We start from the raw sequence: 27,645 nt of genomic DNA, 5'->3' as shown, positions 1-27,645 counted from the left end.
ACAAACTGGGTTAACACAGCAGAACCCACAGGGTGTATGGAACAGAAATGTCTTTATTTAAACGTTTCCAGAGGTTCCTAAAAAGAGCAGCATGAGCATGTCGAGAGAGCAGAAAGCTCTCTATTGATAAAACCTAATAAAATATTATATAAAAAAAAGAAAAAGAAAGCACCGATGTCCCAACTCAGAAAGCCAGACCGTTGGACCACCTAGAGTCTAGAGTTGTCCGCTGTGACAGTCTCAGGCCAAGAGAATTTTGTTCAACTTGGAGGTACAAAATACGTACCTCCTGCGTGCAAAATATGTGCTCTGCCCACTGAAACATAGTCCCTCCGTCTCTGGGGCTCACCCTAGCAGGTTAAGAATGTCGCTCATCGTTGGCGCTGGGGTGGTGGTCGGAGGCGGTGGCACATAGTGTGGCCTGCTCAGTGTGTAAGTCCTGGTGAAGCAGCGGAGGTTGCCCGTCTTCAGGGCGCACTGGACCGGCCACAGGATGATGCAGAAGAGAATGATGATCAAGGCCGAGAGCAGCATGATGCGCTTCCAGTCATCGCACATGTCGCAGCGGGCAAGCCTGCTCATGAAGCTCTCAGGGGGCACCACAGGGATTTCGGGTTTGCTGGGGGCGACGTCGATGCTGATGCAGGGCTCGGCGCTCTCCGGGTCGGACGACTGCCTACAGCAGAGGCGGGTGCCCTCCATCCAGATCATTTTCTCCTTCTGTAGCTCGGGAGGCAGGGTGGCCAAAAGTTCCTTGCTCGTCTGGAGGCCCGGAGGCCCTTCCAGAGGGATCTCGGTGATCTGGCGGCAGAAGGGGCAGGGGAGCTGGTCCTCGACTCGGTGAGGGGGGAGGGTGGCGGTCAGGCGGGCCAGGCACTCCAGGCAGAAGGTGTGTTGGCACTGGAGGACCTTGGGCGTCTTGAAGAGGTTGTCATAGGTGTTGAAGCAGATGGAGCACTCGATGGGGGAACCCGGCTGTGGCGAGGTGGGGGAGCCCAGCCGAACCTTCCCAGAGGTGGGAGAGCAGACCGGCGAGCACACGCGGGGTCGGCCTTCCGAGGCGGGAGACGTGATCACGATGGGGCTGAGGGGGACGGGGATCTCGTGCGGGGCAGCCGGGACAGGGCTGGTGGGGCTGGTGGGAGGAGAGTTGGGCACTTCCGTGTGCCACACGTGGGAGAAGCAGGACATGACGGAATCTGCAGAGAGAGAGAGAGAGAATCTGTATTAAGGGAAGCCAAGACAAGGAAGAACCAAAATGGGATAGGTACCGGTAGCTACGTGGGCTTGCATTCCCTGTTGCGGGGGGGGGGTGTGCGCATGCAAATTTTAGCTATGTACAGTAGGCTAGTTTCTACACAAACACACTCCTCTCTGTCCTCAGGCAAGCAAGAAGCAATGGCAAAGCGCAAGGGTACAAACCAGCCACACAAAAGCACTCAAGGCGGGTTTGAAGCAGGGTGGGGTGACGGGTAGCCTGGGGGAAAGTTGCAAGGGCCACACAGAGGGGCCTGGAGGTCCACATGTGGCCCCCCAGACTGACATTCCCCATAAATATCTGTAATGGAAATGACTTGATACTCCAACCCAGTTTTAGGACAAGTATTACTAGCTTTCCTGAAAGGAATTAGACTAATTGGCAGAAGAGAGCATCTATCAACAGCTACAGACTGAGGAGGCTGCATCTATATACCTCTGAATACCAATTGCTGGGGATGTATGTACACACACACACAGAGTTCCTCCACCCATAAGCACTGCTACAACCAACCTCAGCCAGTCCCTCGCCTGCCTGCCTTCTTTCTTCTAGCCGGACAGGGGGTGACTCTGCCTGACCTTGGCTCTGGCTCCATCCACTGCTGGCCTCCTCACCTTCTGCCCTGCCAGTTCCAGCAGCCACCAGCCACCAGGGGCACAGCCACCGATAGAAAAGTGTAAAAACATACCCCAGCCGGTGCTTCTCCTAAGCTGAGAAGAGAGAAGTGTTGCCGTCTCCATGAAATCCACAAGGGACCTCTCTAAGGTTGGCTATCTAGCCTGCTGGGTGGTGGAGGAGGAGGAGGAAGTGGCGACGGGCAGCTTGCGCAAGAGCCTAAGACAGACAGACAAGTCCATTCAGAGCTGGAAGTAAGTACTAGCACCAGAGAGCTAAACACAGGTGTCAGGGGTTCAGGAGCAGAGACGCAGAGAAGGGAGGAAGCAGAGAGCGAGGGGGAGGAATCCGAAGGGAAAATGAGTGATGATGACGACCCGAGATCTCCAAGCCTAAGCAGTGAGTCAGAGGACTCCCAAAAGGGAGCCCCAGTGAGCAGAGCAAGGGGGGGATCCGGGGGGACACCCCAGGAGGAAGGGAACAGAGGAGATTCAGAGAGTAGCAGCTGGAAGTCGGGACCCACGCTCATAACTGAGGGCGGCAGCAGCTGGAAGTCGGGACCCACGCTCAAGACTGAGAGCAGCAGGGAGGAAGGTAGCCAGGCATCGGGTTCCGGAGGCTGTCAGCAGGAGGGAGGGCACGAGTCAGGGGTGGTCACGCCCTCCTCAGAGAGCGAGGCAACGGTTAAGAGGAAAGTAGAGAGTTGGGCGCGCGCGCCAAGTTCAAATGCAGCGGAAGCTGGAGCAGTAAGCAGCCCGGAGAGTGAGCCAGGTCCCAAAGCCCGCCGCAAGGAGGCAGAAGGATCAGGGGGGTCAGCGTCAGAGGAGAGTAGAAGGGAGGAGGCCCAGGGGGGCAGAAGGACCCAGAGACGTAGGGAGAGGCGAAGGAGGTGGAGCAAGGCTAGGGTATTAAGCTGGTGTGCAAGAGGCGGGGACTCAGACGGGTCTTCGCCGACCTAGGGCAGAAGGTGTAGAGCTGCACGCTGCAGTTCGGAAATGAAACCTGTAACTTAATAAAGACTCTTATAAAGTGAACGCTGGCGGACTTGGTCCTATGTGAGCTGGGACTGGGTGGCAGCTCTGACAGTAAGACCCGTCTCTCGAAAGCTTCGGACACCTGATATCTCGCAGCGGAGAGAGAGGCAGCTGGAGGAGGGGATCGGTGTTTGGGAGCAAGCTCACGACGGTTAGCAGAGATGACGGAAGCAGAGACAGTTGCAGCGCTGCAACAGGCAGTTACCCAATTGAACGCGGAGGTACTGGCATCCAAGAAGAGGGAGGAGGATGCGGCAGCCGCCTACAGAGATCTCCACGCCAGGTTTGAAGCATGGGTTAAACACGGGCAGCCAGGACCCAGACCGGAGGGGGTTGGGTTGGCACGGAGAGCAGGAGGGCTTGTGGCTCACTTCGATGGGAATTTACAACAGTACCCCAATTTTCGAGCAGACGTAATGTGCGCACTGCAACTGCTGGCAAAAGACTTTAGAGATGAGGAAGAGAAAGTGGGGTTCATACTATCCCATTTGCATGGGGATGCTAAAGCGTGGCTACGCAATTTGTGGAGGGATAAAGATCCGGCGCTTCAGAATGCAGATGCCTTTATCAAAGCGATGGATGCGTGTTTTTTGTCTACTATTGATGTGGATCTTGCCCGACGGGAGATTCATGGACTAAAACAAGGGAGGGCAAGCGTCCGGCAGTACCACGCCCGCTTTTTTGCGCTGGTCAGTGCCTTAGAGTGGGACCGGGATTCGCCCCCTGTCAGAGACCTGTTCTGGGAGGGTCTAAGCTCTGCGGTCAAGGATGAGATTGCAAGGGGGGAGAGGCCCCGAAGCACGCAGGAGGTGGTCCAAAGGGCGCTGACTGTGGGGGTGAGGCTGGAAGAACGTCCATGGTGCAGAGATGAAGGACGTGGAGGGCGCGAAGCAGCGAGAAGTTTCTCTTTCATTCCAAGAGAAGCAGCGCGTGCGCAATCCACACCTCCGCCTGGAGGGGGAGGGGAACCGATGGAGGTTGGAGGTGCAAGGGCTCAGTCAGCAGCCAGAGCCCAAGCACCGACAGCAGTGAAAGCGAAGCCTCCTAGAGGGAACAGGAAGTGTTACATCTGCGAGGATCCAGGCCATTTGGCGAAAGAGTGTCCCCGGAGGCTCCACAAGCACACTGCAGCCTCAGCAATGGTGACTGCAGCAACGCAGCAAGGAGAACCACAGCAGGGAAACGACGATGTCTGGCTGGAGACAGAGGCACTGGGGCCCAGCCAGACGCATCAGTGAAGCAGTCCCCAGCGATCTTGCAACCCACGGACCCCCTCCCACCCAAACCAGTAGTGCAGCTCACAGCATCTCTCCAGCTACCCGATGGCGTCACTATCGAAGTGCCGCTTTCTGTGGATTCTGGAAGCAACGCAGACTTTATAGCGCAGGATTTTGTGGAGCAGCACGCTATACAGCTACTGCCTGCCACTCTGCCCCTGCAAGTCGTCACAGTGGATGGCAGAGAGTTGCTAGGGGGGCAGGTGGTGAAGCAAACGCCACCGATGGTGATGCGCCTTGGCAACCACAGGGAAGTCATCAGTTTTAATGTCACCCAACTGTCGGACACGCCCATTGTGTTGGGCATGAGTTGGCTGGACAGGCACAGTCCGACACTGGCTTGGTACCAGAGACAGCTGATCTTCGGCTCCTCTTATTGCGCAGAACACTGCATCCTGCCCAGACAGGAGGGAGAGGAGGAGGAATCACAACTGCAGTTGGGAACGTTGCAAGCAGTTCCCCACAAATACGCAGACTTTCTGGAGGTCTTCTGCGAGAAAGAGGCTGACAAGCTACCACCGCACAGGCAATATGACTGCAAGATTGACCTCCTACCAGGGGCGACGCTGCCGAAAGGGAAGCTGTATTCCATGTCTGAGGACGAATTACAGGAACTCAAACAGTTCATAGATCACAATTTGCAGCGCGGTTTCATCCGGGAGTCCAGGGCAGTAGGGGGCAGTCCTGTTTTCTTCGTGAAGAAGAAAGACACGCCCCAAAAAAGACTGGTGGTGGATTTTCGCCTCTTAAACAAGATGACCAAGCCTTCTGATTTCCCCATGCCCAGGATTGACGACCTACTAGCGACGGTGCGCAAGGGACGCGTGTTCACCAAGTTGGACCTGCGAGGTGCGTACAATCTCATCCGCATGAGGGAGGGCGATGAGTGGAAGACAGCCATGTTCACGCCTCTGGGCACCTACGAATACAGAGTGATGCCGTTTGGATTGCAAAACGGTTCTCACTGTTTCCAAGCTTTCATGCATCATGTGTTGGCGGGACTCCTTTACAAGAAGTGCGTCTGCTTTCTGGATGACATCCTGATATTCTCCGAATCGCAGCAAGCCCATGACCAAGATGTTCGGGAGGTGCTGAAGAGGCTGCAGCAGCATAGACTGTACGCCAAACTGGAGAAGTGCCAGTTCGACACGACGGAGGTGGATTTCTTGGGTTACAAGTTGTCGGACAAGGGGCTAGCCATGGACAGCGCCAAGGTTCGTGCGGTGTTGGATTGGAAGAGCCCGCGCAACCGGAAGGAGGTCCAGCGGTTTGTCGGCTTCGCCAACTTCTATCGCAAGTTTATCAAGGGGTTCGCGATGCAGACGGCGGCCATTACGGACACGCTAAGCTCCAAGAAAAAGAAATTCATCTGGACGGAGCAGGCGGAGCAGTCCTTTCAAGCACTCAAGCGTCTCTTCGCGTCGGAAGAGCAACTGCTGCATATCGACCCCAGCAGACCGATGCGGGTAGAGACAGACGCGTCCGATAGAGCAGTGGGAGCTGTCCTGCTGCAAAGGGACCCACAGGGGGTCTGGAGGCCGGGAGCGTTCTACTCCAGAAAGCTCAGCAAGTCGGAGCAGAACTACACCATCTGGGACAGGGAGTTGCTGGCCATTCATGCAGCTTTCAAGGCGTGGAGGCACTTCCTGATCGGCGCCAAGCACACGGTGCAGGTCTGCACGGATCACAAGAATCTGGAGCACTGGCGCACGGCTCAGTTCCTGAACCAGAGGCAGATACGTTGGGCGGAGTTCTTTGCTGACTTCAATTTCCGAATAGAGTACGTCCCAGGCGACACCAACGTCATGGCGGATGCACTGTCCCGCAAACCGCAATACCTCGAAGAGGCGACGCCAGCGGCAGCCATGCACATCTTCGCGCCAACAGCGTGGGCGTGCGCTTCAGCCACAGTAGACCTGGATGCGGTGCGGCGGGCGTTGCAGGACGACTCCTTCGCGCAGGCGAAGATGGCAGAGGTGCACGAGGGCACGGCGAAGGGCGACGAGTTCCAGATACGAGACGGCTTGCTCTTACGTAAAGGGGCCATCTACGTGCCGGGAGACGAACTTCGCGCCAGGGTACTGCAGCAGCTGCACGACGCACCCACGGCCGGGCACTTTGGCACGGAAAAAACGGTGGAATTAGTCGCAAGGGACTTTTGGTGGCCCAGACTGAGAGGGGAAGTCGCGGACTACGTTGCGAGGTGCGACACCTGCCAGAGGGCCAAACCGGTGCACAAACCACCGGCGGGACTGCTGGAACCGCTGCAAACGCCGTTTGAACCGTGGGAGAGGGTGGCCCTGGACTTTGTTACGGATCTACCCAGCTCGAGAGGCAAGACAGCTGTACTAGTGGTGGTGGACTTGTTCACCAAGATGGCACATTTCATTCCGTGTGCGAAGGTGGCCACGGCGGAACAAACCGCCAAACTGTTCATAGATCACGTGTTCAAAGTGCATGGTCTGCCGCGGTCTATCCTGTCCGACCGCGGGCGCCAGTTCGTCTCGAATTTCTGGCAGAAGCTGATGAGTTTTCTAAATGTCAAGGTCGATCTGGCATCAGCAAGACACCCGCAGACCAACGGGCAAGCAGAGAGGGTCAATGCCATCATGCAGCAGTACCTGAGATGCTATGCCAATCAACAACCTGCGACCTGGGTGGATTACCTGCCGCTCGCCGAGTTCGCTTACAACAACACGAAGCACGTGTCCACAGGGGTGACGCCGTTCTTCGCCAACAATGGGAGGAATCCCAGAACCTTCCCGGGACGGGAGAGAGTGGGGGACGGAGAACCACAGACGGCGGACGCGTTCGCGTCAGAGTTGCAGGCGGTACACGATCAACTCAGACGGCAGCTGGAGCTAGCTAAGCACGCCTACAAGGTGCAAGCTGACAAGCACAGGCGGGTTGGCGAAGAGATCCAAGTGGGAGACTGGGTCTGGTTGGCAGCCCACGCAGTGCCGACCAGGTCACTAGCCAAGAAGAAGTTGGGGCACAAGCAAATTGGTCCGTACCAAGTCGAAGCACAGATCAACCCGGTAGCCTTCCGACTGGCGCTGCCGGAGGGTTCCAGAATGCATCCGGTGTTCCACAGGTCGGTGCTCACTCCCTACAAGGCACCTCACAGATTCCAGGAGCCAGGGACGGCACCGAGTCCGTTCCGGGAGCGGACGGAGACGCGAGGGGTGACGCAGCAAGACCCCATCAACGAGGTCACGGAGATTTTGGACTCCAGATGGGGGGAAGAGGGAGTCGAATACCTCCTAGCCAGAGAGGGCACCCGGGCCAGCGCCAATAGCTGGGTGCCAGACTACGCTTTGGAGGAACCCCTGCTCAAGGACGAGTTTCATGCCCTTTTCCCACACAGACCCATGCCAGCGAGCTTCTTCGACGACTGGCTGTTCACGCCCACACTTTCTTCCAGCACGTTCCATGGATTCGACTCGGACGGGGAACCCGCACTGAGCACCCGTTCCCCAGAAGGATCGCCGGCGGGTTCGGCGTCAGACACCTCGTATTGGTGGGACGATCGACCGGAGGAGCAATGGCGCCGGAAGTGGCTGGAGATGCCAGGTCGAGCGACCGACGCAGAGACTGACATGGACGTGTTCGGGGAGGACCTTGGGTTCGAGCACGGCGGTACAGAGATGGAAGCGGAACAGGTCAACGTCGGCGACCGCGAGGAGGAAGACTCGGAGGTCTTCAGTTGGCGGCCAACCACGGGGAGCGAACTGTATCCGGCATTCCCTCCCGTGATGATGGAGCACCCAGCACCCACACCTGAAAGCGGGGAGGGGGGAAGGGGGGGCTTCGAGGGGGGGATGGATGTCAGGGGTTCAGGAGCAGAGACGCAGAGAAGGGAGGAAGCAGAGAGCGAGGGGGAGGAATCCGAAGGGAAAATGAGTGATGATGACGACCCGAGATCTCCAAGCCTAAGCAGTGAGTCAGAGGACTCCCAAAAGGGAGCCCCAGTGAGCAGAGCAAGGGGGGGATCCGGGGGGACACCCCAGGAGGAAGGGAACAGAGGAGATTCAGAGAGTAGCAGCTGGAAGTCGGGACCCACGCTCATAACTGAGGGCGGCAGCAGCTGGAAGTCGGGACCCACGCTCAAGACTGAGAGCAGCAGGGAGGAAGGTAGCCAGGCATCGGGTTCCGGAGGCTGTCAGCAGGAGGGAGGGCACGAGTCAGGGGTGGTCACGCCCTCCTCAGAGAGCGAGGCAACGGTTAAGAGGAAAGTAGAGAGTTGGGCGCGCGCGCCAAGTTCAAATGCAGCGGAAGCTGGAGCAGTAAGCAGCCCGGAGAGTGAGCCAGGTCCCAAAGCCCGCCGCAAGGAGGCAGAAGGATCAGGGGGGTCAGCGTCAGAGGAGAGTAGAAGGGAGGAGGCCCAGGGGGGCAGAAGGACCCAGAGACGTAGGGAGAGGCGAAGGAGGTGGAGCAAGGCTAGGGTATTAAGCTGGTGTGCAAGAGGCGGGGACTCAGACGGGTCTTCGCCGACCTAGGGCAGAAGGTGTAGAGCTGCACGCTGCAGTTCGGAAATGAAACCTGTAACTTAATAAAGACTCTTATAAAGTGAACGCTGGCGGACTTGGTCCTATGTGAGCTGGGACTGGGTGGCAGCTCTGACAACAGGTCTCAACTATTTAGGTGGGCAGGAAGGCACACGGTGGGTCTTGAACCCATAGTTTGCAAGCCACAACAGATCCCTGTGGTGTTTACAGCGCCACTAGTGGGTGGAGGCTGGTACTGCAGTGGTCAGCTCAGCAGGGATCACCGGCTAGAAGAAGCCAATAGGGTGTGGGGGCCTGGCATTTTCTGTCTTTGAAATAACAGCTGGCCCTGGTTGTGGACTTGCCCATCTCTGTGCTGCCTGGAACTTCTGGGAGTTGTAGTTCAATGCACTTTGGGGAAGGTTCTCATCTCATCCTAAGGGACACGAAGGGTTTTGCTTGTGCTCTTAGCCCCAGTTCTGGCAAGCCCGTCCGCTAGTTTACGGCCAAATTAAACCTTATTTAATAGGCTGGGAGTTTGCGTAGGCAAGATTATGACTGTGTCTTAACGTAACCGGCTTCTGTCACATACACACACACACACTTTTCCGTTTCCAACAAAATGTTAAAAGGGTGTCATCTGACAACAGTCCAGTTCCTAGAAGCCTGGTGTAATAAAGCTGTAGGGTTAGGCACTTCCAAAAAGGAAGTCAGATGAGACTATGGTCCTTTCCTGGGGAAAGACCATGGCTGGGTGGCAGAGCATCTGCTTTGCATGCAGAAGTTCAATCCCAGGTAGAGGCTGGGAATATCCCCTGCCTGAAACCCTGGAAAGCTGCTGCCAGTCAGTGTAGGCATCAATGAGCTAGATGGGCCAAAGGTCTGGTTTGGGAGGGCTTCCTCCTAGAGTCGTTTAAATCTCACTTCCTAGAAGGCCAGAAAGGAATGTGGGAATTAATGACAATCAAATTCTTGCAACAATTCTAACTCAGACTTAGGCTGCATATGTTGCTGAACTACAACTCCCACCTGCCAAGCTTGCTGGGGCTGATGAGAGTTGTAGTTCAGCAATATCCGGAGGGCCCCTATCCTTACTAATAATTAAATTCTTTCTTTTTCTTTTGCATTCAGAAGATCTACCTGGCTGTTTTTATGCTGTCTTTCCTCCATGGAGCTGTGGCTGAGCGATATAGTTCTGTTTCCCCCTTCCCCACCTTTTTATCCCCACAGCAACCCTGCAAAGCATGGAAGGCTGGGAGATTCTGATTGGCCAAAGGTCACCTGGCAACTTCATTGGAACCCAGGTCTCCTCGCTTGTACCTCTTGCCTGCTCCCACACTCGCCTTGCCCTGTGCAAATCCAGGAAACTGTAAACAAAGCTTGTGCCAAGTCACGGCAACTAGTCCTCTTTAGACATCTGGAAGAATTAGGCTGTGTTTTAAAAACATCCAGTGAGGTGTCTAATGGGACAGGCTCCCTGCGATCAGGTGAGATGCTCAGAGCCCTGAAGCGAGGAGCACTAATTCCCATCTACAGTACTCATGGAACTAGCTCAACCTGTTTTTGAGGCTAGGCTGAGCTGGGAATAATTCAAATTCAACCAGGAGGATTGAGTCACCCCAATTCAATGGAAGCAAAATGTGCTGCATGCTGCGGCTCCAGGTTAATTAATCTGCACCCGTTTGCTTCTGCCTGTTCATGTGCCTCAGTCACATGCCAATTCCTGGAAGAAGATGCCACTATAGCCCCTGGCATGGCAGGTTTTACCTTACCCAGAAGCAATAGCAAGGACTCCTATGCACTCAAGTGTAGCCCGCATTAAGTAACTTGGCAGATTTGGGCTAAAAGCTTGATGGCAGAGTTGCTCAGATCCTGCCTGCAGCTTTCCCATTGAGGCATCTGGTTGGCCACTGTGCAAACAGGATGCTGGACTAGATGGGTCTTTGGCCTGACCCAGCTTCAAGGCAGAGTACCTCCAATTACTAAACACTGGAGACAGAGGTAAATGAATGGGACTTGTGACCATCAAGTATTCCCATTTTATTCAATGCAACAATTATGTGAGGTAGGTGAATTTTACAGCCGTGTGAAGATTTGAACCTGGATTCACCTATTCCTACCTCAACACCATATTGATTCTGTCAGATGTCTTTAAATGACGTGCAACATATGAGAATTTATCCTGGAGAAGCTCATCCATCATGCGTCGGCATGAATCAATACATCAGGCTTGACTCAGCCTAATCAGTAATTCACACCCAGTTAGGTGACTCATACAGAGATGCAGCAGGGAGCCTTCTCCGAGGGCACGCGATCAAGTTGCAACTCTGAACTCAGGATTAGTGCATGGATCTCATGCTCAGTGCAGAGGCATGTGACAGAATCAGCTGTGGCCCCACACGAGCAGAATTGGAAAGAGGCAATCTCAGAGCAGTGAATCACAAAGAGAAGCAACAGGGAAACTCCCAGTATGGGTGGGTGCTCCAAGTCACAGCATGTGTTTGTTTTGCTTGCGGAGGACCCAGCAATAAGTTTGGGAATGATCGGAACAGACTGTGAACCAGCTTTGCAAACTCCATGCACCAGACATCCAGAAAACCAGTGTGGTGGACTGGTGAGCATGTCGGATTAGGAGTGGGATTAGGAGCAGGGCACTCGCTCAACAACAGTTTACCATTTCTGCTGAGGATCTGATATAGGGAAATGGCAACAACTGCATTAAATGGAGGGGGGCAGAATCTGATTGTACGCCTATGAGGACTTCACTGTGTGGACGCAGCACAGAACCTGCATGCAGGAACAGCGCCGAGCCCCCCAAAACCTTGCCGCCCTCAACTCCTTTGGGTGGAAGTCAGGGATATAAATTTAATAAGTAAAACAAATAAATGCAATAAATAAAACTGCTGTGTGGAAGCAGTTGGCCCCTGCTGGCCCCACTTCAAATCCGTATTGCAGGGATGGACATTTTGACAGGTGGACACAACCTCCCACCAGTCCCTTCGTTGTCCCTCTGTACCACTGTTTCCCAAACTCGGATCTCCAGCTGTCGTTGGACTACAACTCCCAGCATCCCTCGCTAGCAGAACCAGTGGTCAGGGATGATGGGACTTGCAGCTGGAGACCCAGGTTTGCAAGACACTGCTCTGCACTCTCAACAAAACATCTGCATTGAAAGCAATGGCTGTTATCCAAGGACAGGGTTCGTTTCAATCTACGCTGGAAAGCAGGTGGGTGGAAGACAGTCTATAAGGCAGCTTCCTGTGTTCTTTCCCTTTACAAAGCCCACATAGGTTGGTATTGCCTGCACTGGCTGGCAGTTGCTCTCCAGGGATTTAGGCAGGGAGTCTTTCCCAGACCTGCTTGGAGAATCTGAGACCACCTTTTTATTATTGACAGTATTATATTTGTACACCACTCTTCATCCGAAGATCACAGGGCAGTTCACAACATAAATATACAAAATGAGAACATGAAATACCAGTTTGGGAGATGAACACACCACACACACACACACACACACACACACACACCAATTTTCTGGCCTTAAGCTCTTCTGCATGCAAAGCAGATGCTCTGAGAGTTCACTACTGCCCTCCTTGAAAATAAATTTTCCTTTGCATGACAGGCCTATGAAATACGAAAGATATCCCCACCCTTTCCCCCCCTATCCTGTGCCTGATGTGTCAATTTCATCTTCAATGTGTCATTTTCATTCCTTCTCCACGGCAGGTGTCTGTTGGCCTGCCTCAGTCTGGCAGGTAGTTTGCCATTGAATGGACCCATCGCCTCCCTGCACCAACATCCTCCTCTCTCCTTCTGATGTCACTCAATTGCCACACTTGGGATGATGGCAGGATGTTTGTCACAAAAGTGTCAGGAGGTGGAGTCACCGAAAGCCCAACACTCAGAGGTATCTTTTGGGTTGCTGCCTCCGAGGCCTTTCCAGAAATTATACTTCTCCCGGGAGTGGTTTTATCTTATCTGCTTTGCAAAACTACGCAGGAATTTGCATTCCACACCCTTGTTCCCAAGAGAGGCCCGGTTGCCTCAGGAAAGTGTTCACCGTTAGGAAAACAAAATTTCAAAGCCCCACACATCTCTCTTGGTTCCGTTCATTACTTAAGCTCAAGCCCTTTGCCCCATCCACCGCAGAAAACATTTCCAATCGCAGGCTCTTTCTTGCACAACTTTGCATCAGTTCTGTTGAGGATATTATTAGATATTAACCTTAATTCTGGGTGCAGGCTGAAGAACGGAAATGCACCAAAAGCTACCTTAAAAACTCTGTGGCAGAACTGGGATGTGATGAAGTTTTTCTTCCGGTGGATTGGGCCCCATAAATTACCAGTAGAAGGGGAACCATTTGGATTTTTTTTGGGGGGGGTCCCCCTCCTCTGGCCCTAAAAGTTCCCATAGCAACCTTGAAGTTGGTTTGGTCTTTTCTGCTGACCCAGAAGTTAGGAGAAAAGAAAACATCAACTTACCTGTCTGAGTGTGCAAAATCTTTGAAGTAGTTCTGTTCCTCTTCACGGCATGCTGGTATGCTTCCCTGATATAAGCCTTCCCAATACGCTGCTCTTAACTTGTCCTGGTGCCTTCTCAAAGGACACCATCCACACCACTGGCCACTGGGCCAATTACTCAGGTGTCTTTTATACCTTCTGGTCTAGCAGGATGACTTACCTGATCAGCATTACCTGTCTCTCCTGATTGTCAGGCAAGGCCTCCATTGTCATTGGCCGGCTTCGCCCAGAGGGCGGGGCTTCCAGTGTTGACAAACAGGACCGGCTAGAGCAGCTTCTGAACAGAAGAATCAAAGTTCCCGAGAGCCTTGCCCACTTCGTGGAAGTTTTGTCCTTTTGGAGATCTGGCAAAGGAAATAATTTCTTGTTCTGGTTTCAAGCAGCTCAGCGAAGGCAATAGACCTCTGGCATATATATTTTCTGGTGCTTTCAGGCCCAGAGTTAGATCTGTTGTGTCTATGCCACCATTTAGAAAGAAAAGAGAACTTTGCGCCTTTTCATTTAGAAAGGTTTATGTTAATCAACAAAAACCTCACGGCAGTTTACATGAAATGTATAAAATATTCGTTAAAATACCAATCCATTTCTCTGATGAAAATAGTGACATCCTATTCCATAATACAGTGGTACCTCGGGTTAAGTACTTAATTCGTTCCGGAGGTTCATTCTTAACCTGAAACTGTTCTTAACCTGAAGCACCACTTTAGCTAATGGGAACTCCTGCTGCTGCCACGCTGCCGGAGCACAATTTCTGTTCTCATCCTGAAGCAAAGTTCTTAACCCGAGGTACTATTTCTGGGTTAGCGGAGTCTCTAACCTGAAGCGTATGTAACCCGAGGTACCACTGTAATAGTAGTAGTAATAATCATCTTATTATTATTCCCCACCCATCTAACTGGGTTGTCCCAGCCACTCTGGGCAGCTTCCAACAGATATGAAAACACTATAAAGCATTCAGCATTAAAATATTCCCCTATACAGGGCTGCCTTCAGATGCCTTCTGAAGGTTATATAGCTACTTATCTCCTTGGCTCAGAGTTCGCCCAACTCAATACCCTCCAACATTTCTCTGATGAACATAGGGACGTCCTAAGGCAAAGTGGGACATTCCAGGATCAAATCAGAAACTGTGACGGCTTCTGGAAATCTGAGACTGTCCCTGGAAAATGGGGACCCTTGGTCTGCTGATCTAGAGCAGGGATGGGGAACTGTTTCTAGCTAGACAGCCACATTCCTTTCTAGGTAGTAGTAGTAATAAATAAGAATAAGAATAATTGATTATTTATACCCTGCCCATCTGGCTGGGCTTCTCCAGCCACTCTGGGTGGTGCTGAGTAGAGCCAGAGGCAAAAGGGAGTGGAACGATAAAGGTAAACTTTACCTTTATTTTTATTTAGGCTAGTTTCTACACACATCCACACACCCCTCTCTGTCCTCTGTTCTTTCTGGCTTAGGAACACACCAAGCTGACTTAAGGGCTCGTCTGTTTGTCCACCTGTCATGAGAAAGTTTATAATTTAAAGATAACCCCTTAGCATTAAGGAGCTGGCAACATGAGGATTTGCCGTAAAGTCACATGAGCCAGGCAGTTCCAAAGTTGCTGCACAAGTTTGTCTTAGAGGCTGGGAAGAACAAAGCTGTCACAAGCCGTTCCTCACTCCTGCAGTTTGTCTGTGGACCCAGAATCACTAGACCACCCAGCTCAGCACTGTCTGCTCTGACTGGCAGCAGCGATCCAAGATCTCAGGCAAAGAAAAGTCTTTTCCCTCACCTGCTTACCTGATCTATCTTAGGAGGAGATGCTCAGCATTGACCCTAGGGCAAAATGTGTGCTATACCATAGAACTACAGTTTCAGTTTTTTGTAGCAAAGTATCTTGCTTTGCTACTTTCCACCCTTCATGCACATATATTATGTTGCACAAATTTCACAAAAGGCATCCCTTCGAGCACTCTTCTGACATCCATTGCAGGAAAACGCCCTGAGAGTTCTTCTATTAATTGTGGAGGAGAAGAAAGGGAAGACTCTGCTCAAGTGCTTTACGCTTACAATAGCTGTTAAAAAATCTCTCCCCTTTGCTGACGCACATAATAGGCACATGGAGCAGTGGGCTTTGCAAATGACATGGAAAAACAACAACACACAACCTCATGTATATATTTCTGCCTGGTGGTGTCATCTGCATTTTGTATGAAAATCTTCGTGCCTTTCAGACAAGGCTGCATCGGATGCTAAATTAATAAGGAGGGTTTGTGCAGGTGATCCTAACTTGGTGATTCCTCTTAGCCAGAGGTCAGCAAACTTTTTCAGCAGGAGGCCAGTCCACTGTCCCTCAGACCTTGTGGGGGGCCGGACTATATTTTTTTGGGGGAAATGAACGAATTTCTATGCCCCACAAATAACCCAGAGATGCATTTTAAATACAGTGGTACCTTGGGTTATGAATTCGTTCTGGAGGTCCGTTCTTAACCTGAAATTGTTCTTTACCTGAGGTACCGCTTTAACTAATGGGGCCTCCTGCTCCCACTGCTGCGCGATTTCTGTTCTCATCCTGAAGCAAAGTTCTTAACCCGAGGTACTATTTCTGGTTTAGCGGAGTCTGTAACCTGAAGTGTCTATGACCTGAGGTACCACTGTAAAAGCATTCTACTCATGTGAAAACACACTGATTCTCGGATCATCTGTGGGCTGGATTTAGAAGGCGATTGGGCCGGATCCGGCCCCCGGGCCTTAGTTTGCCTACCCATGCTCTTAGCACTTGATTCTGGTCCCCGTGGCTGATGGAGACAAGCAGGGACTGTGCAGTTGGTATTACTGAGCCACTGAAAATTTATGGATCAGAGATGGAGGAGAACTTGGTTCCTGATAATTGGCCTTGCTGGCTGAGGCTGATAGGAACTGTAGTCTAATAGCACCTGCAGGGCCACATGTTCCCCATCCCCTGCTACAGATTACAGTTTACGCGGCAAGCAGCCTGGAGCTTAAATCTCACCTGGCCCTTCAATTATCCTCTCTCATCCTGCTTTCCATTGCTCTGCCTCGTATTCATTTTTCCACACACACAGGATGGGAAATGAAGACACAAGCATTTGAGCAAAAAAGTGGGGGGGGGGCTCTCACATTTCCTTCTCACTCTGAACCACATCAAGGACCATGGAGGGAAAGAGCAGGGAGAGTTGAGAGGAAGGGGGAGAACAGCCCCCCTGTTGTTTCTCAGGGTCTCAGCAGCAAAACAACAGGGCCGCCCCACCCATGAGGCAAGCTGATGCTGCTGTGACAGAAACACGCCTTGAATGCCAGATCTGCTGCCTCCTAAGCATCCCTAATGATGATGATGATGTATTTATAAGCTGCCTCTATAGTGGTGTCTTGGCAAATATGAGGAGCTGCTGCTCTCCACCCACCCCTAGGAAGGAAATGGCGGGGGTGGCCCTTTGGGTGTCTCTTGGGGGGGGGAAGGAAAGGAGATTGTTAGCCGCTTTGAGACTCCTTAAGGGAAGTGAAAGGCTGGATATCAAGTCCAAACTCCTCCTCCTCGTCGTCCTCTTCATCTTCTTCATCTTCGTCTTCTTTGCTCTGCACCCACCTGCCATGATTCAGAGCAGGCCCCTTTCCCTCCTGCGATGGCCTTTGATTTCTACTTCAGTAAGGTTGTTCTGATTCTTCACCTTGTTCCCAATGTACAGTGGTACCTCAGGTTACATACGCTTCAGGTTACATACGCTTCAGGTTACTGACTCCGCTAACCCAGAAATAGTGGTTCAGGTTAAGAACTTTGCTTCAGGATAAGAACAGAAATTGTGCTCCGGCGGCACAGCAGCAGCAGGAGGCCCCATTAGCTAAAGTGGTGCTTCAGGTTAAGAACAGTTTCAGGTTAAGAACGGACCTCCGGAATGAATTAAGTACTTAACCCTAGGTACCACTGTATATCTTCACTCCCAGCTCGTTCTTGATATCAATCTTCACTCACCCCCTTCTTCCCTGGCCGAGATGGGGGGCGTGTATTGTTCCTGCGGAACAAGTTGGAGTCTTTTGGATTCCTCCATCCAAAGAGTGTTGGGCCAGCGCTTGTTCCAAACGGCATCTGTATCGGCAGAGGTTTGGCAAAATCAGTTGGGGACACATTTGTTTAACCCAAGGTGAAGATCTAGGCTACGTTTTCTCTCTCTCCCCCCGCACCCCACTTTCCAGAGCTTCAAAGTGTAAAATGGTTGTAAACAAACCCAGTTCATTCCCACCAATATATGCAACTGTCTGGCTCATTTAAGATGATATAGAGCCTCTGTTTTCAATAATGATAGAATCTGTAGGTGGAGAATACTTCTGATATATCTTTCTTATTTGCAAAGGGAACCTTCGTATGAGGTACTGCTTTGTTATCCCTTTGGAGCTGAGCTGCATCTGTGTACTTTTGTCCTACTGGGCTGTGTGGTTTAAATTTTTAATTCTTTGTCCTGGTTGCACTTTTTTACTGTTGCTAACAAATCAATAAAACATATATTTAAAAAGCAATTGAATAAAAAATAAAGCAAGCTGGCAAGTAAATCAATAAAGGAATGTTAGCTGTTTTAATGCACTAAGGGTTTTCTGCTTCCTGTGATCAGGGGCTGGAAGAACAGACACAAGTTACTCTTGTGTGTGCACTTTTTAAACATGTCTGCTGTGTTCATGCTTCGGCTTTCTGCTCCTGATCCATATGCAAATGATATTTTCAGGAAAGTCTGGATGTGGACCAGGGTCTGGTTGCCTGGAGGGGAGTATCAGATCCATCTCACACACGATGGCACGTGCCTTTCCCACAGAAGCCAGTCTAGGAATGCCAGGAGTGATTCGTCACCAGGCAAGGCAAGGAAGTCTCCAAAGAGGAGCAGGAGTTGGCTTTCATCACAGATCTCCTTCCAGTCACTTAGAAGAAATGTAGCGAAGAAACTCTGAACTGTCTGGCTAATTCAAGCCGTCCTCTGAGGTTCTGTCTTTGCCAATATCCTGGTATAAGGAGAATAGAACTTTTGCATTGTATTTCAATGCCAACTTTTTTGAGTTATCCATGCCTGCTTTTAGCACTTTTCACTTTAGCACTTCCCCCCCTCCCCCATGTTCCACAAAGCACAGTTTTCACAAGAAAAATTGCACAATGCAAAAATTCGGCTCAGACACACACACAACAATAACACAGTGAGAGGAATATATTGCATTGGGAGAGCAATACTTAGGACAATTTTTATGGGGAGATCTGATCACGAGTCTCCAATTTATCTACCAGGCGGACAAAATAAACATTCAACTGTGAAGGCTATGCATTTTCTGCAGTTTAACAGATAAGAGGAGAAAGCTCTTAAAAAGAAAACACAGATCTTAAAGAGAAGCTGCTGTGCCTTGTCAGGGACATCCAAGATTTCGTTTTACGTCTTTATTCAATTAGGTTTTACATAATTTCATTCAGATTTGCATAAATTCATTTTACTCGGTCCTGTTTTATTTTCTCTACCTGCTACACGTTAATATTTTTTTCCAAACCATTATTAGCTAATAAATATAGTAACAGCAACAATAATAAATGTGATCTGAAAAGGAAATCTGACACTACACCTTTGTTTATATTGTAGTTTATTTGGGCCTGAGTTAACATCTACTGAGGTTATCTTGTGTGCCTTCCAGCCAGTGGCTAACAGCTGGCTCAGAACTGGTGTGGGCCAGAGGAAATCAGCTGTTTGTCAAAAGCCATGGTGGGGAATCTGTGACCCTCCAGATGTTGCTGGAAAACCCCTTCAGCACCAGCCCACATAACCAATAGTCAGCAATGATGGGAGCTGTAGTCCAGTAAAGACATAGCTGAGCTGCTGAAAATACGAAACTAAAGTTCAGGGATGGGGGCAGGGAAACTAGACCACAAAAACTATCCTTCTTAATCATTGGCCATGCTGGAGCTGAAGGTCGTGTCTGTTTGTTTTTTAAATTATTAGAAACGGCTAATCAGTTTACACAAAACATAAAATACACACCAGGATTTTCAATAAAAATCAGGAGTTAAAAGCAAGTTGACCTAAAAAGGTAACTCAAGTATACATAAAATCCACTGCTCAAAATATGCATTACTTTGAAAAGGAAAAACTGCCTATTAAGATGCATATCAATCTCATTTTTTAAAACCTGTTTTTAAAATCTGTATACTGCTTTATTGTCATGCCCTGTGGAACGCCCTCCCATCAGATGTCAAAGAAATAAACAGTACAGTATCTGACATTTAGAAGACATCTGAAGGCAGCCCTGCTTAGGGAAGTTTTTAATGACTGATGTTTTAATGTATTTTTAATATTTTGTTGGAAGCCGCCCAGAGTGGGCCCAGCCAGGTGGGTGGGGTATAAATATATTATTATTATTATTATTATTATTATTATTATTATTATTATTACCTGCACTCCACTGTACTAACACACCTGGAAGGAAATCCTAGGTCCCTAATTATGTGAGAATATGCTGCAATGTCTCAGGCCGGGGAAAGGCATTCTGCCCATGTTCAGAGGAACTCTTATATAACGCTTTGAAAGAAAAGCCAGTGTGTTTGTACTTTGAAGGGCGGCTTGTTTTCCTCTTATTCTTTTCCTGCTTATGTGGCTCAATGTCAAGAAGGTTGAGTCAGCGATTCTGCAAGCAGGTATCACGAAAGATCAGGGGACATCCTACTCCCAAGCCTTGGTTAATCTGAGCACATGCCAGCTTTTGGATCCTGCTGCTCCTCCTCCCATTACACACTCTTTGGCCAGTCTTCATTTCCTGCTGCCGGTCGGGGAGACTGCCCTAAACGATTATGTAACTATTATAATGGGCTGAAAGGTGCAAGGCAAGTGATGTCACCCTTCGGAGCCAGGTGACTCATTAGTCACGGCTCTGCTTCCCAATTACAGGAATAGCAACCATTCTCCCGGGGTGGATGTCAGGTTCTTTTTCCACGCAATTACTGGTCAGGAGGCAATGATCGAGGCACAGCTTGAGAGCAAAGGAAACAGCAGCCTTATTCAGAATTTCAAAGCACACTAATCCATCTAACTTAGGAGCTGGGGAACTGCCGGCCCTCCAAGCAGACTCTGTGCAACCACCTCCTTTAACTTCATCAATAAAACTCACTCTTTCTAATCAGTCGAAATAAATTCAGATCAGATACTCATGCAGAGACACAGCAGGAACCCTATTATTATTATTATTATTATTTACCCACCCGTCACCCAAAGCCCCAAGGTGGGTTACCACATTAAAACATTGAGCCAATACTGGAACCAAAACCTGAACATCTGTTGAAATTCACCCTTCTCATAATTTTGCAGAGCAGCACCCCAACCGACTCGTGCGTAGGAGAACGCACATACAGTGGTACCTTGTATTTATACAGTGGTTAAGTATTTAATTCGTTCCGGAGGTCCGTTCTTAACCTGAAACTGTTCTTAACCTGAAGCACCACTTTAGTTAATGGGGCCTCCTGCTGCCGCCGCGCCACAGGAGCACAATTTCTGTTATTGGTTTGTTTGTTTGTTTGTTTTTACAGTAGTACCTCGGGTTACATACGCTTCAGGTTACAGACTCCGCTAACCCAGAAATTGTACCTTGGGCTAAGAACTTTGCTTCAGGATGAGAACAGAAATTGTGCGGTGCCAGTGGGAGGCCCCATTAGCTAAAGTGGTACCTCAGGTTAAGAACAGTTTCAGGTTAAGAACGGACCTCCAGAACGAATAAAGTTCTTAACCTGAGGTACCACTGTATTATTATTGTGTAGGTTTTTTAAATTATTATTGTGTTTTATGTTGTGAATGAACCACTCTGTGATCTTCAGAGGCAGGGTTGTCTACAAATCAAAACAAACAAACTGTATACAAAAATATGTATGGTAGGGAAAATTTGAACCGAAACACTGATGGATTTCCCATAAGGATATTTTATAATTATGAGTTCTGTGGAAGCGTAAAGAGTTTTTTTGGTGGGTAGGCATGAGAACCACAGTTGACAGATCTCTCCATCCCTACCAATGAGCTCCTTTCCCCCTCTCCCCACACATGGTAAGGCCTTTGAATAAAGCACAGCAACAGGGTGGGACATTCTCAGTTCTGAGCTTCAGCACTATCCTTATGAACTGCTTTTATGCAGGGCCTAGAGAGGCGCACCGATGAGCCAGAGAACAGTAAAGAGGCAGCGCCTGATCAGTGCATGAGAACTCGGGATAGTTGTTATCCCCAGGTATGGCGGGAATGTTCAGAAGGATGCCTATTCATAAGCGAGGCGTCCGTGATCATGCAGAGCAGCAAAACAGGGCCTGGAGCAACTGGCAGTCACGGTCCCATTAACGAGTGCCAATTAGTCAGCGGGCCTCATTAAAGAACCACCGTTTGGAGGAGGCAAGAGGCAACAAGCCCCGAGATCAAATCAATTAGCCACATGGCTATTTGCAAATCCCTCTGACTGTGCTTCCAGCACTTACTCACTCCCTGGGCTCTCAGTGTTTCCATAACCTGAGCTTGGGCAGCAGACGTTTCAATGTAACGGCCATCTGCTCCAGCTGTCCCCATCTTCTGTTTCACATCACTCCCGGTAAAAAAAAACAAAAAACCCTCCCTCCAATAATTCTTTTTGGGAAGACACAGTCCGCCTCCAAATGCTAGTTGCTGGGATTCGAAAGCAGGGAGAGTGCTGTTTTATGGGGGATTCCTAACACACATCTGGAAGGCCACCATAATGACAGGAGGCCGGACTAGATGGGCCTTTCGCCAGATCTAGCAGGGTTCTCTCTGTGTCCTTAGGGAGATGATCTAGTAGAAGAGTTTGGATTTGATATCCCGCTTTATCGCTACCCAAAGGAGTCTCAAAGCGGCTAACATTCTCCTTACCCTTCCTCCCCCACAACAAACACTCTGTGAGGTGAGTGGGGCTGAGAGACCTCAAAGAAGTGTGACTAGCCCAAGGTCACCCAGCAGCTGCCAGTGGAGGAGCGGAGACGCAAACCCGGTTCCCCAGATTGTGAGTCTATCACTCTTAACCACTACACCACACTGGCTCCCTAGCCACAGTTATCCATGCCCCAATAGCAAGTTGGATGGATAACTGCCAAGTTGGGGTTCTCAACTTGGCACCTGCAGACCCCCAAGGGCTCACAGATGTTTACTCAGGGGACTCCACCAGGTTCTCTTTGCATGAGATAACTTAGATTGGCTCTGTGGCTTTCTCTTCCCTCCCCCAAGCGCTGCCCAGGGTATCAATGGCTATCTTCCCCCAGAGGCAGTAGGTTTCTAAGCACCTGTTGCTGAGAATGGCAAGTGGGGAAGAGTTGCTGTTGCGCTCAAGTCAGGGCCGGCCTGCTCATTAGCAACCTCAGGCGGCAGGGAGAGGCGACAGAGCCATGTTCCATAGCATTGCACTGCTCACAATGAAGTAGGGGAACTAGACCAGTCCCCTAAATGTGCCCCTAAGCTTCTGCCCAGCTTAGGGAGGGAGGCACGATGCTCACATGCGTGATGTCATCATGACATCATGTGTATGATGTCAACCCCCCAATTGCCCTCGCAAGCTCATGCCTCTGGCCCTTACTGTTCCCCTATGAAAAATCTCACTGCAAGCCACTGACTGATGGCCTCCTTCTCTTGTGCTTGTCACCTGTGGCCACCTCCTGGGAAGAGAGGGGAGACCTGCTGCCGCCTGCTTCTCTTTGGCCTCCTTATTTTTCTCCCACCACCTTCAGTGCATCCGGGCTTCCCTTGGCTGCCTCCGGTTGCCTCAGGCAGCAACAGCAGGGGAGGGAGGCACCATTTTCTATTTTGCCTCCGGTGGCAAAATATCTTCAACTGGCCCTGCTTGAATGCTTCCCCTAGGCTTCTGTTTGGCCACTTTGAGAGCAGGCTGCTGGACTAATGGGCCATGGGTCCAATCCAGCAGGGGTTCTTGTGTTGACCTCAGTTGACATCTGCACACTTTGACCATCCTCTCCTTCCTCTGCAAACTTAAGACTCTTGGTTCCAGATGAAACACGACTGAACTGCACCAGGCCATGGCGGTGCCTTCCTTTTTTTCACTTCTGTTTGTTTCCCTGGTGGGAAATAGCTGGTTTTTTAATTTGTTTATTCAGTTTTAACTTAACTAGTGGCCATTAAGAAAAGGAGGCCCTCGCCTTATCTCTCTTCAGCTAGGCCCCCTAGCCAGAGAACTCAGCTTCCAAGCCAAGGGAGGCTATATATCTTTCCTTATACAAATACCAGCACTATCTATGACAGCTCAATTCCTGCTTGCAGAGCAATAAACTGTTTGCAGGCTTGCAAGAAGTCGAAAACCCCCAACATAACACTTAAAAAGAAGAAGAAAGCTTGTGAGAATTGATTCACATGAAACAACAGAAAAAGCACTGAACTAGGCTTAATTTCAAGTAGTGCTGATGCCCTCCAGAAATTGTCTCAGTGATCAGAGATGCGTATTGTAGCAAAGCAAACCTCTTAGCCTGGAGCAATTTCCTTTGGCGCAAGGGTTTAATAGGATTAAGCTTGTAGTACTGTGGCTTAGTGGCTGAGAGCTTGCAGCGCTGTAGAAGCATTCCACACACCCCACCAACGAAACTCACTTCCGGCATATTTACTCAGTGCTGTCAGCACACAGGCCGCATTAGAGAGCACAAGAGATATGGATCCCTGCCCCAGGGAGCTTACAGTCTTAAATTTACTACAAAGGAAAGAAAGGAAAGGAAGGTAAGTGGACAGGGAGAGAATATGTGTCTGTTTCAGTTAGCATCTGCTTAGACTTTGTGACAGGTAGGGAAAGGCAAATGGTTTCTCACCATTTCTCAGTTCCCTAATCTAAAATTCAGTTCTCCACATTTCCCAGCAATCTGCAGATCCTTTTTCTTTTTGAAAGAAAAGAAATAATAATCATTATTTTTTTTCATTTTTTAGCAGGGGTTTTCCCTAATCAGCATATTTTTGAATGAAGGTTTGACAAATACTGTATGCACATTTTCGCAAGGATTTTCTCCTAATGCAATGTATTTCTGTATGCTCACTAATACAGGCATATTTATACACACACATATCCCCCAGGTGATATTGCTGGCCCCTGTCTTGAGAAACAATGGAGTGTGCCTCTGGAGGTGAAGTAAAACTGCTGCGTTAGTAGCACAGAAGTGACCCCTCTGGGACACAAGCCTGGGCACTGTTTATGGAGGACCTGGGTTGCCCAGACAACAAAACTCCACTCTCAGCCTCACTGATATGGTCCAAAGGAAAGTAGAGTGAAATTAAAAAAATTAAGGTCATATATATATATATATATATATGCAGGTTTTGGTGTCTTCGGGTGTCTTCCCGTGTAAGAGTCGGGGTGTCTGGGCGACGTTTCGACGAGGTCTCACTCGTCATCTTCAGGCTGGTGCTTTCGGCTTCTTGTTACTGGAACAGTTCGGATTTCTAGTTTCTCGTAGGTTCTTGTCAGCTGGAAGGTTTCCTCCCCGTAGAGGTGAGATATTTGCTTTCGTAGATTTTCACGGGTACAGGAATGCAGGTTTTGGTGTCTTCGGGTGTCTTCCCGTGTAAGAGTCGGGGTGTCTGGGCGACGTTTCGACGAGGTCTCACTCGTCAAGAAGGTCTCACTCGTCAAGAAGCCGAAAGCACCAGCCTGAAGATGACGAGTGAGACCTCGTCGAAACGTCGCCCAGACACCCCGACTCTTACACGGGAAGACACCCGAAGACACCAAAACCTGCATTCCTGTACCCGTGAAAATCTACGAAAGCATATATATATATATATATATATATATATATTCATAACTGCATATATAAGCCACATGTCTGAAACCCCACAGAAAAGTCCTGAAACCATTTTGTTTTGGTTTTGTTTTTTTTCATTCACACAATGAGTCAAAGACTTTATTAGGTTTCAAGGAATGTGATACGTAGCTGTTTATGTCACGATGTCCTGAAACCATTTTGTCCCTCCCAAATTGACCTCAAATATTTCTCTGCAAGGTTGAAGGAAAATGGAAAAGCCTCCCCATTGTCTTTTTGTTCACAAATCCAGTCTTAAGGGTATGTCTGTGTATGAATAGGGTGAGCCTGTGATCTGGCTCAATATTTGTCATTACAAAAGACTGACCAGGCTCCCCAAGGTATCCAATCAAGTGACCATTAACAGGTAACCTGCCAGACAGGAGATAAACAACACACTCAGATTTCTGTTGTAGACCGCCATTTCTGTGATGCAGGTATGATGTATCTGGGGGTGGTCTTGAGCGCCAGGGAAAGCAATTTTAAATGTTTATATAAAGGCAGGCACACCTTTGTTCGGGGTCCTCCTCCTTTCCTGCGTGTGAGGGGAGCACCCTGTTACAACAGTTTCAATAAAGATCAGGCTTACTAGCTGCTTTGCTTCTCATTATTCTCTCGTTGGCCTCTGTTATTTTCTCCTACCGATGGGGAACCTACAAAGGACTCTATAAGGGCTCTTGTGTCCCCCATAAGGGAATAAGGGCAGGATTTTTGTTTATTACACTCTGCAGCACATGCAAAAACTGCCTTGTTGACTGTTGGACCCCCTGTTGGTTCCTTCTGCTCAGTCCTCTTAAAACATAAGAAGAACCCTACCAGATCAAAACAAAGGGTCCTCTAGTCCAACACCCTAATTCTTCACAGTGTGTCCAATCAGGTGCCTGAAGGAAGCCTACAAACAGGAACCTAGGTAAAGCAAACCTTTTCCATGTGTGGTTCCATAGTGTGAAATATAGTGGCACAAATACAGAGGTGCCTCTATTTTTTCAAATAAAAAAATAAGCAATCTGATAGAACAAGAACATTATAGAGGAAAGAGATAAAACAAAGTCATTAAAAGTTTAACAGCGAAAGCAAAAAGTGCACCTACCAACTTATGAGAATTAAAATAGATTTCTTAATATGATGCCTTAATATGTTAATCAATCAGGGAAAATGATAAAACATTAATATGGCAATAAATAGGATTTGTGGATAATGGCACGAGTGTATCATGAATAAATAACATTATTAAAAAGAGGGAGAAAATATAAAAGACAAATTAATGGATAGATTACTTTGGGTAATGAAGTACCAGATTGGAAGAGAAAATGTGACACCTGCAAGCACATTTTGCTTTGTGTTTTATGGGTTGTGCTCAGAGTTGTTACTGTTATTAGTTATTATTTATTGAATTTATATACCACCCTACACCCGGAGGGCTCAGGGCAGTTCATAGAACAAAATCAGAATATAAAACCACAAAATATATAATCAAAATAAAAACAGCAACCCAATAATGCCCCCACCTTGTTGTTGGCATCTTACACAGAGTAGACCCACTAAAATTCATGGCCATGATTAAAGCCCCATTTGCATTACATATTTAAAGCAGGATCATACCACTTTAAACTGCCATGGCTTCCCACAAAAAAATCCTGGGAACTGTAGCTTGTTAAAGGTGCTGAGCATTGATAGGAAACCCTTTCACAGAGCTGCAGTTCCCAGAGTTGTTTAAGGGTCCACCCATCTTCCCAGGGAACTCTGGGAATTGTAGCACTGCCAAGGGTAATAGGCAGTCTCCTAACAACTCTCAGACCCTTAACAAACTACAGCTCCCACAATTCCTTGGAGTGTGTGGGGAGCCATGACTGTTTAAAGTGGCATCATAATGTTTTAAATGCATGGATTGAATGTGGTCCTTATATTTTCCTCTGGGCTCCTAACCCACTCCCCAACTCCAGCTGCTGGTAGCAAAGGTGTTCCAAGGATCAGTTACACACAAGTAGACCCTTTGCTCAAGAGCAGACCCCTCACGAGCGGAGCAACGACTCTGGTACTGCAGTTATGTTGCTGCTCTTTGGGCTACTCCTGGATTATTATTTTTTATGCCTGCTTTCTTGATGGCTGGTTGCATCTCCTCCTCTGATATCTCCAAGGGTTCTTCAGTAGGCCTCTCCCCAAAAGACCCTGCAAGGGGGCCCTCAGCACTTGTTTCAGGAATCCCTGCCTGCTCCTCAAGCTCCTAGGACCTGTGGAATGTCTAGTTCATCCTCTGAGGATTCTGTGTCTAGCTCCAGGCCAAGGCTATGCTGATCAAGGGATAAGATCCAGCTCAGGGGCAGAGCACCTCCTCTGCATACAGAAAGCCCCAGGCTCCATCTCTGAGGCCTCCCATTAGGGTTGCGAAAGAGCCCTGTGTGAAACACTGGAAAACTGCTGCCAGCCAGTGTAGACAGTACTGAGCTAGATGGACCAAAGTCTGACTCAGTTCAATGCAGATTCCTACCCGCCCGCCCCCCCCAAGAACAGAACTATCAACGGTTTCTAGCCACAATGGAGACCTCCATCTTCAGGGGACATTGCACCTCAAATTACAAGACTTTGCATGTGAAGTCCAATGACTTCTGGAGGGCACTAGATTCCGATCCTGAAGTAGGCTTCGGCCTACTCCAGAAACGCAG

At 49.4% G+C, this 27,645-nt stretch overlaps 1 protein-coding gene across 4 annotated transcripts; it reads right to left on the bottom strand.

The window, feature by feature from the left end:
• Positions 1–169: 169 nt before the first annotated feature.
• RNF223 (ring finger protein 223) lies at positions 170–13,719 on the bottom strand. 4 transcript variants are annotated; one of them, XM_082230501.1, is made up of 3 exons: positions 13,369–13,719; positions 1,947–2,092; positions 170–1,199 (listed from the first exon to the last, which is right to left on the bottom strand). In XM_082230501.1, exons 2-3 carry the CDS (start codon positions 1,996–1,998, stop codon positions 346–348), a joined length of 906 nt encoding a protein of 301 aa, XP_082086627.1. In that variant the 5' UTR covers positions 1,999–2,092; positions 13,369–13,719; the 3' UTR covers positions 170–345. The 4 variants fall into 4 exon arrangements, with proteins under 4 accessions (XP_082086627.1, XP_082086626.1, XP_082086628.1 ...); XM_082230500.1 differs by lacking the exon at positions 13,369–13,719 and adding an exon at positions 13,156–13,356; XM_082230502.1 differs by lacking the exon at positions 13,369–13,719 and adding an exon at positions 9,812–12,143.
• Positions 13,720–27,645: the final 13,926 nt, after the last annotated feature.

Source organism: Podarcis vaucheri, assembly GCF_965113315.1.
Source record: "Podarcis vaucheri genome assembly, chromosome: 7".
Lineage (NCBI taxonomy): Eukaryota > Metazoa > Chordata > Lepidosauria > Squamata > Lacertidae > Podarcis > Podarcis vaucheri.
This window is presented reverse-complemented; position numbering and strand designations above follow the sequence as displayed.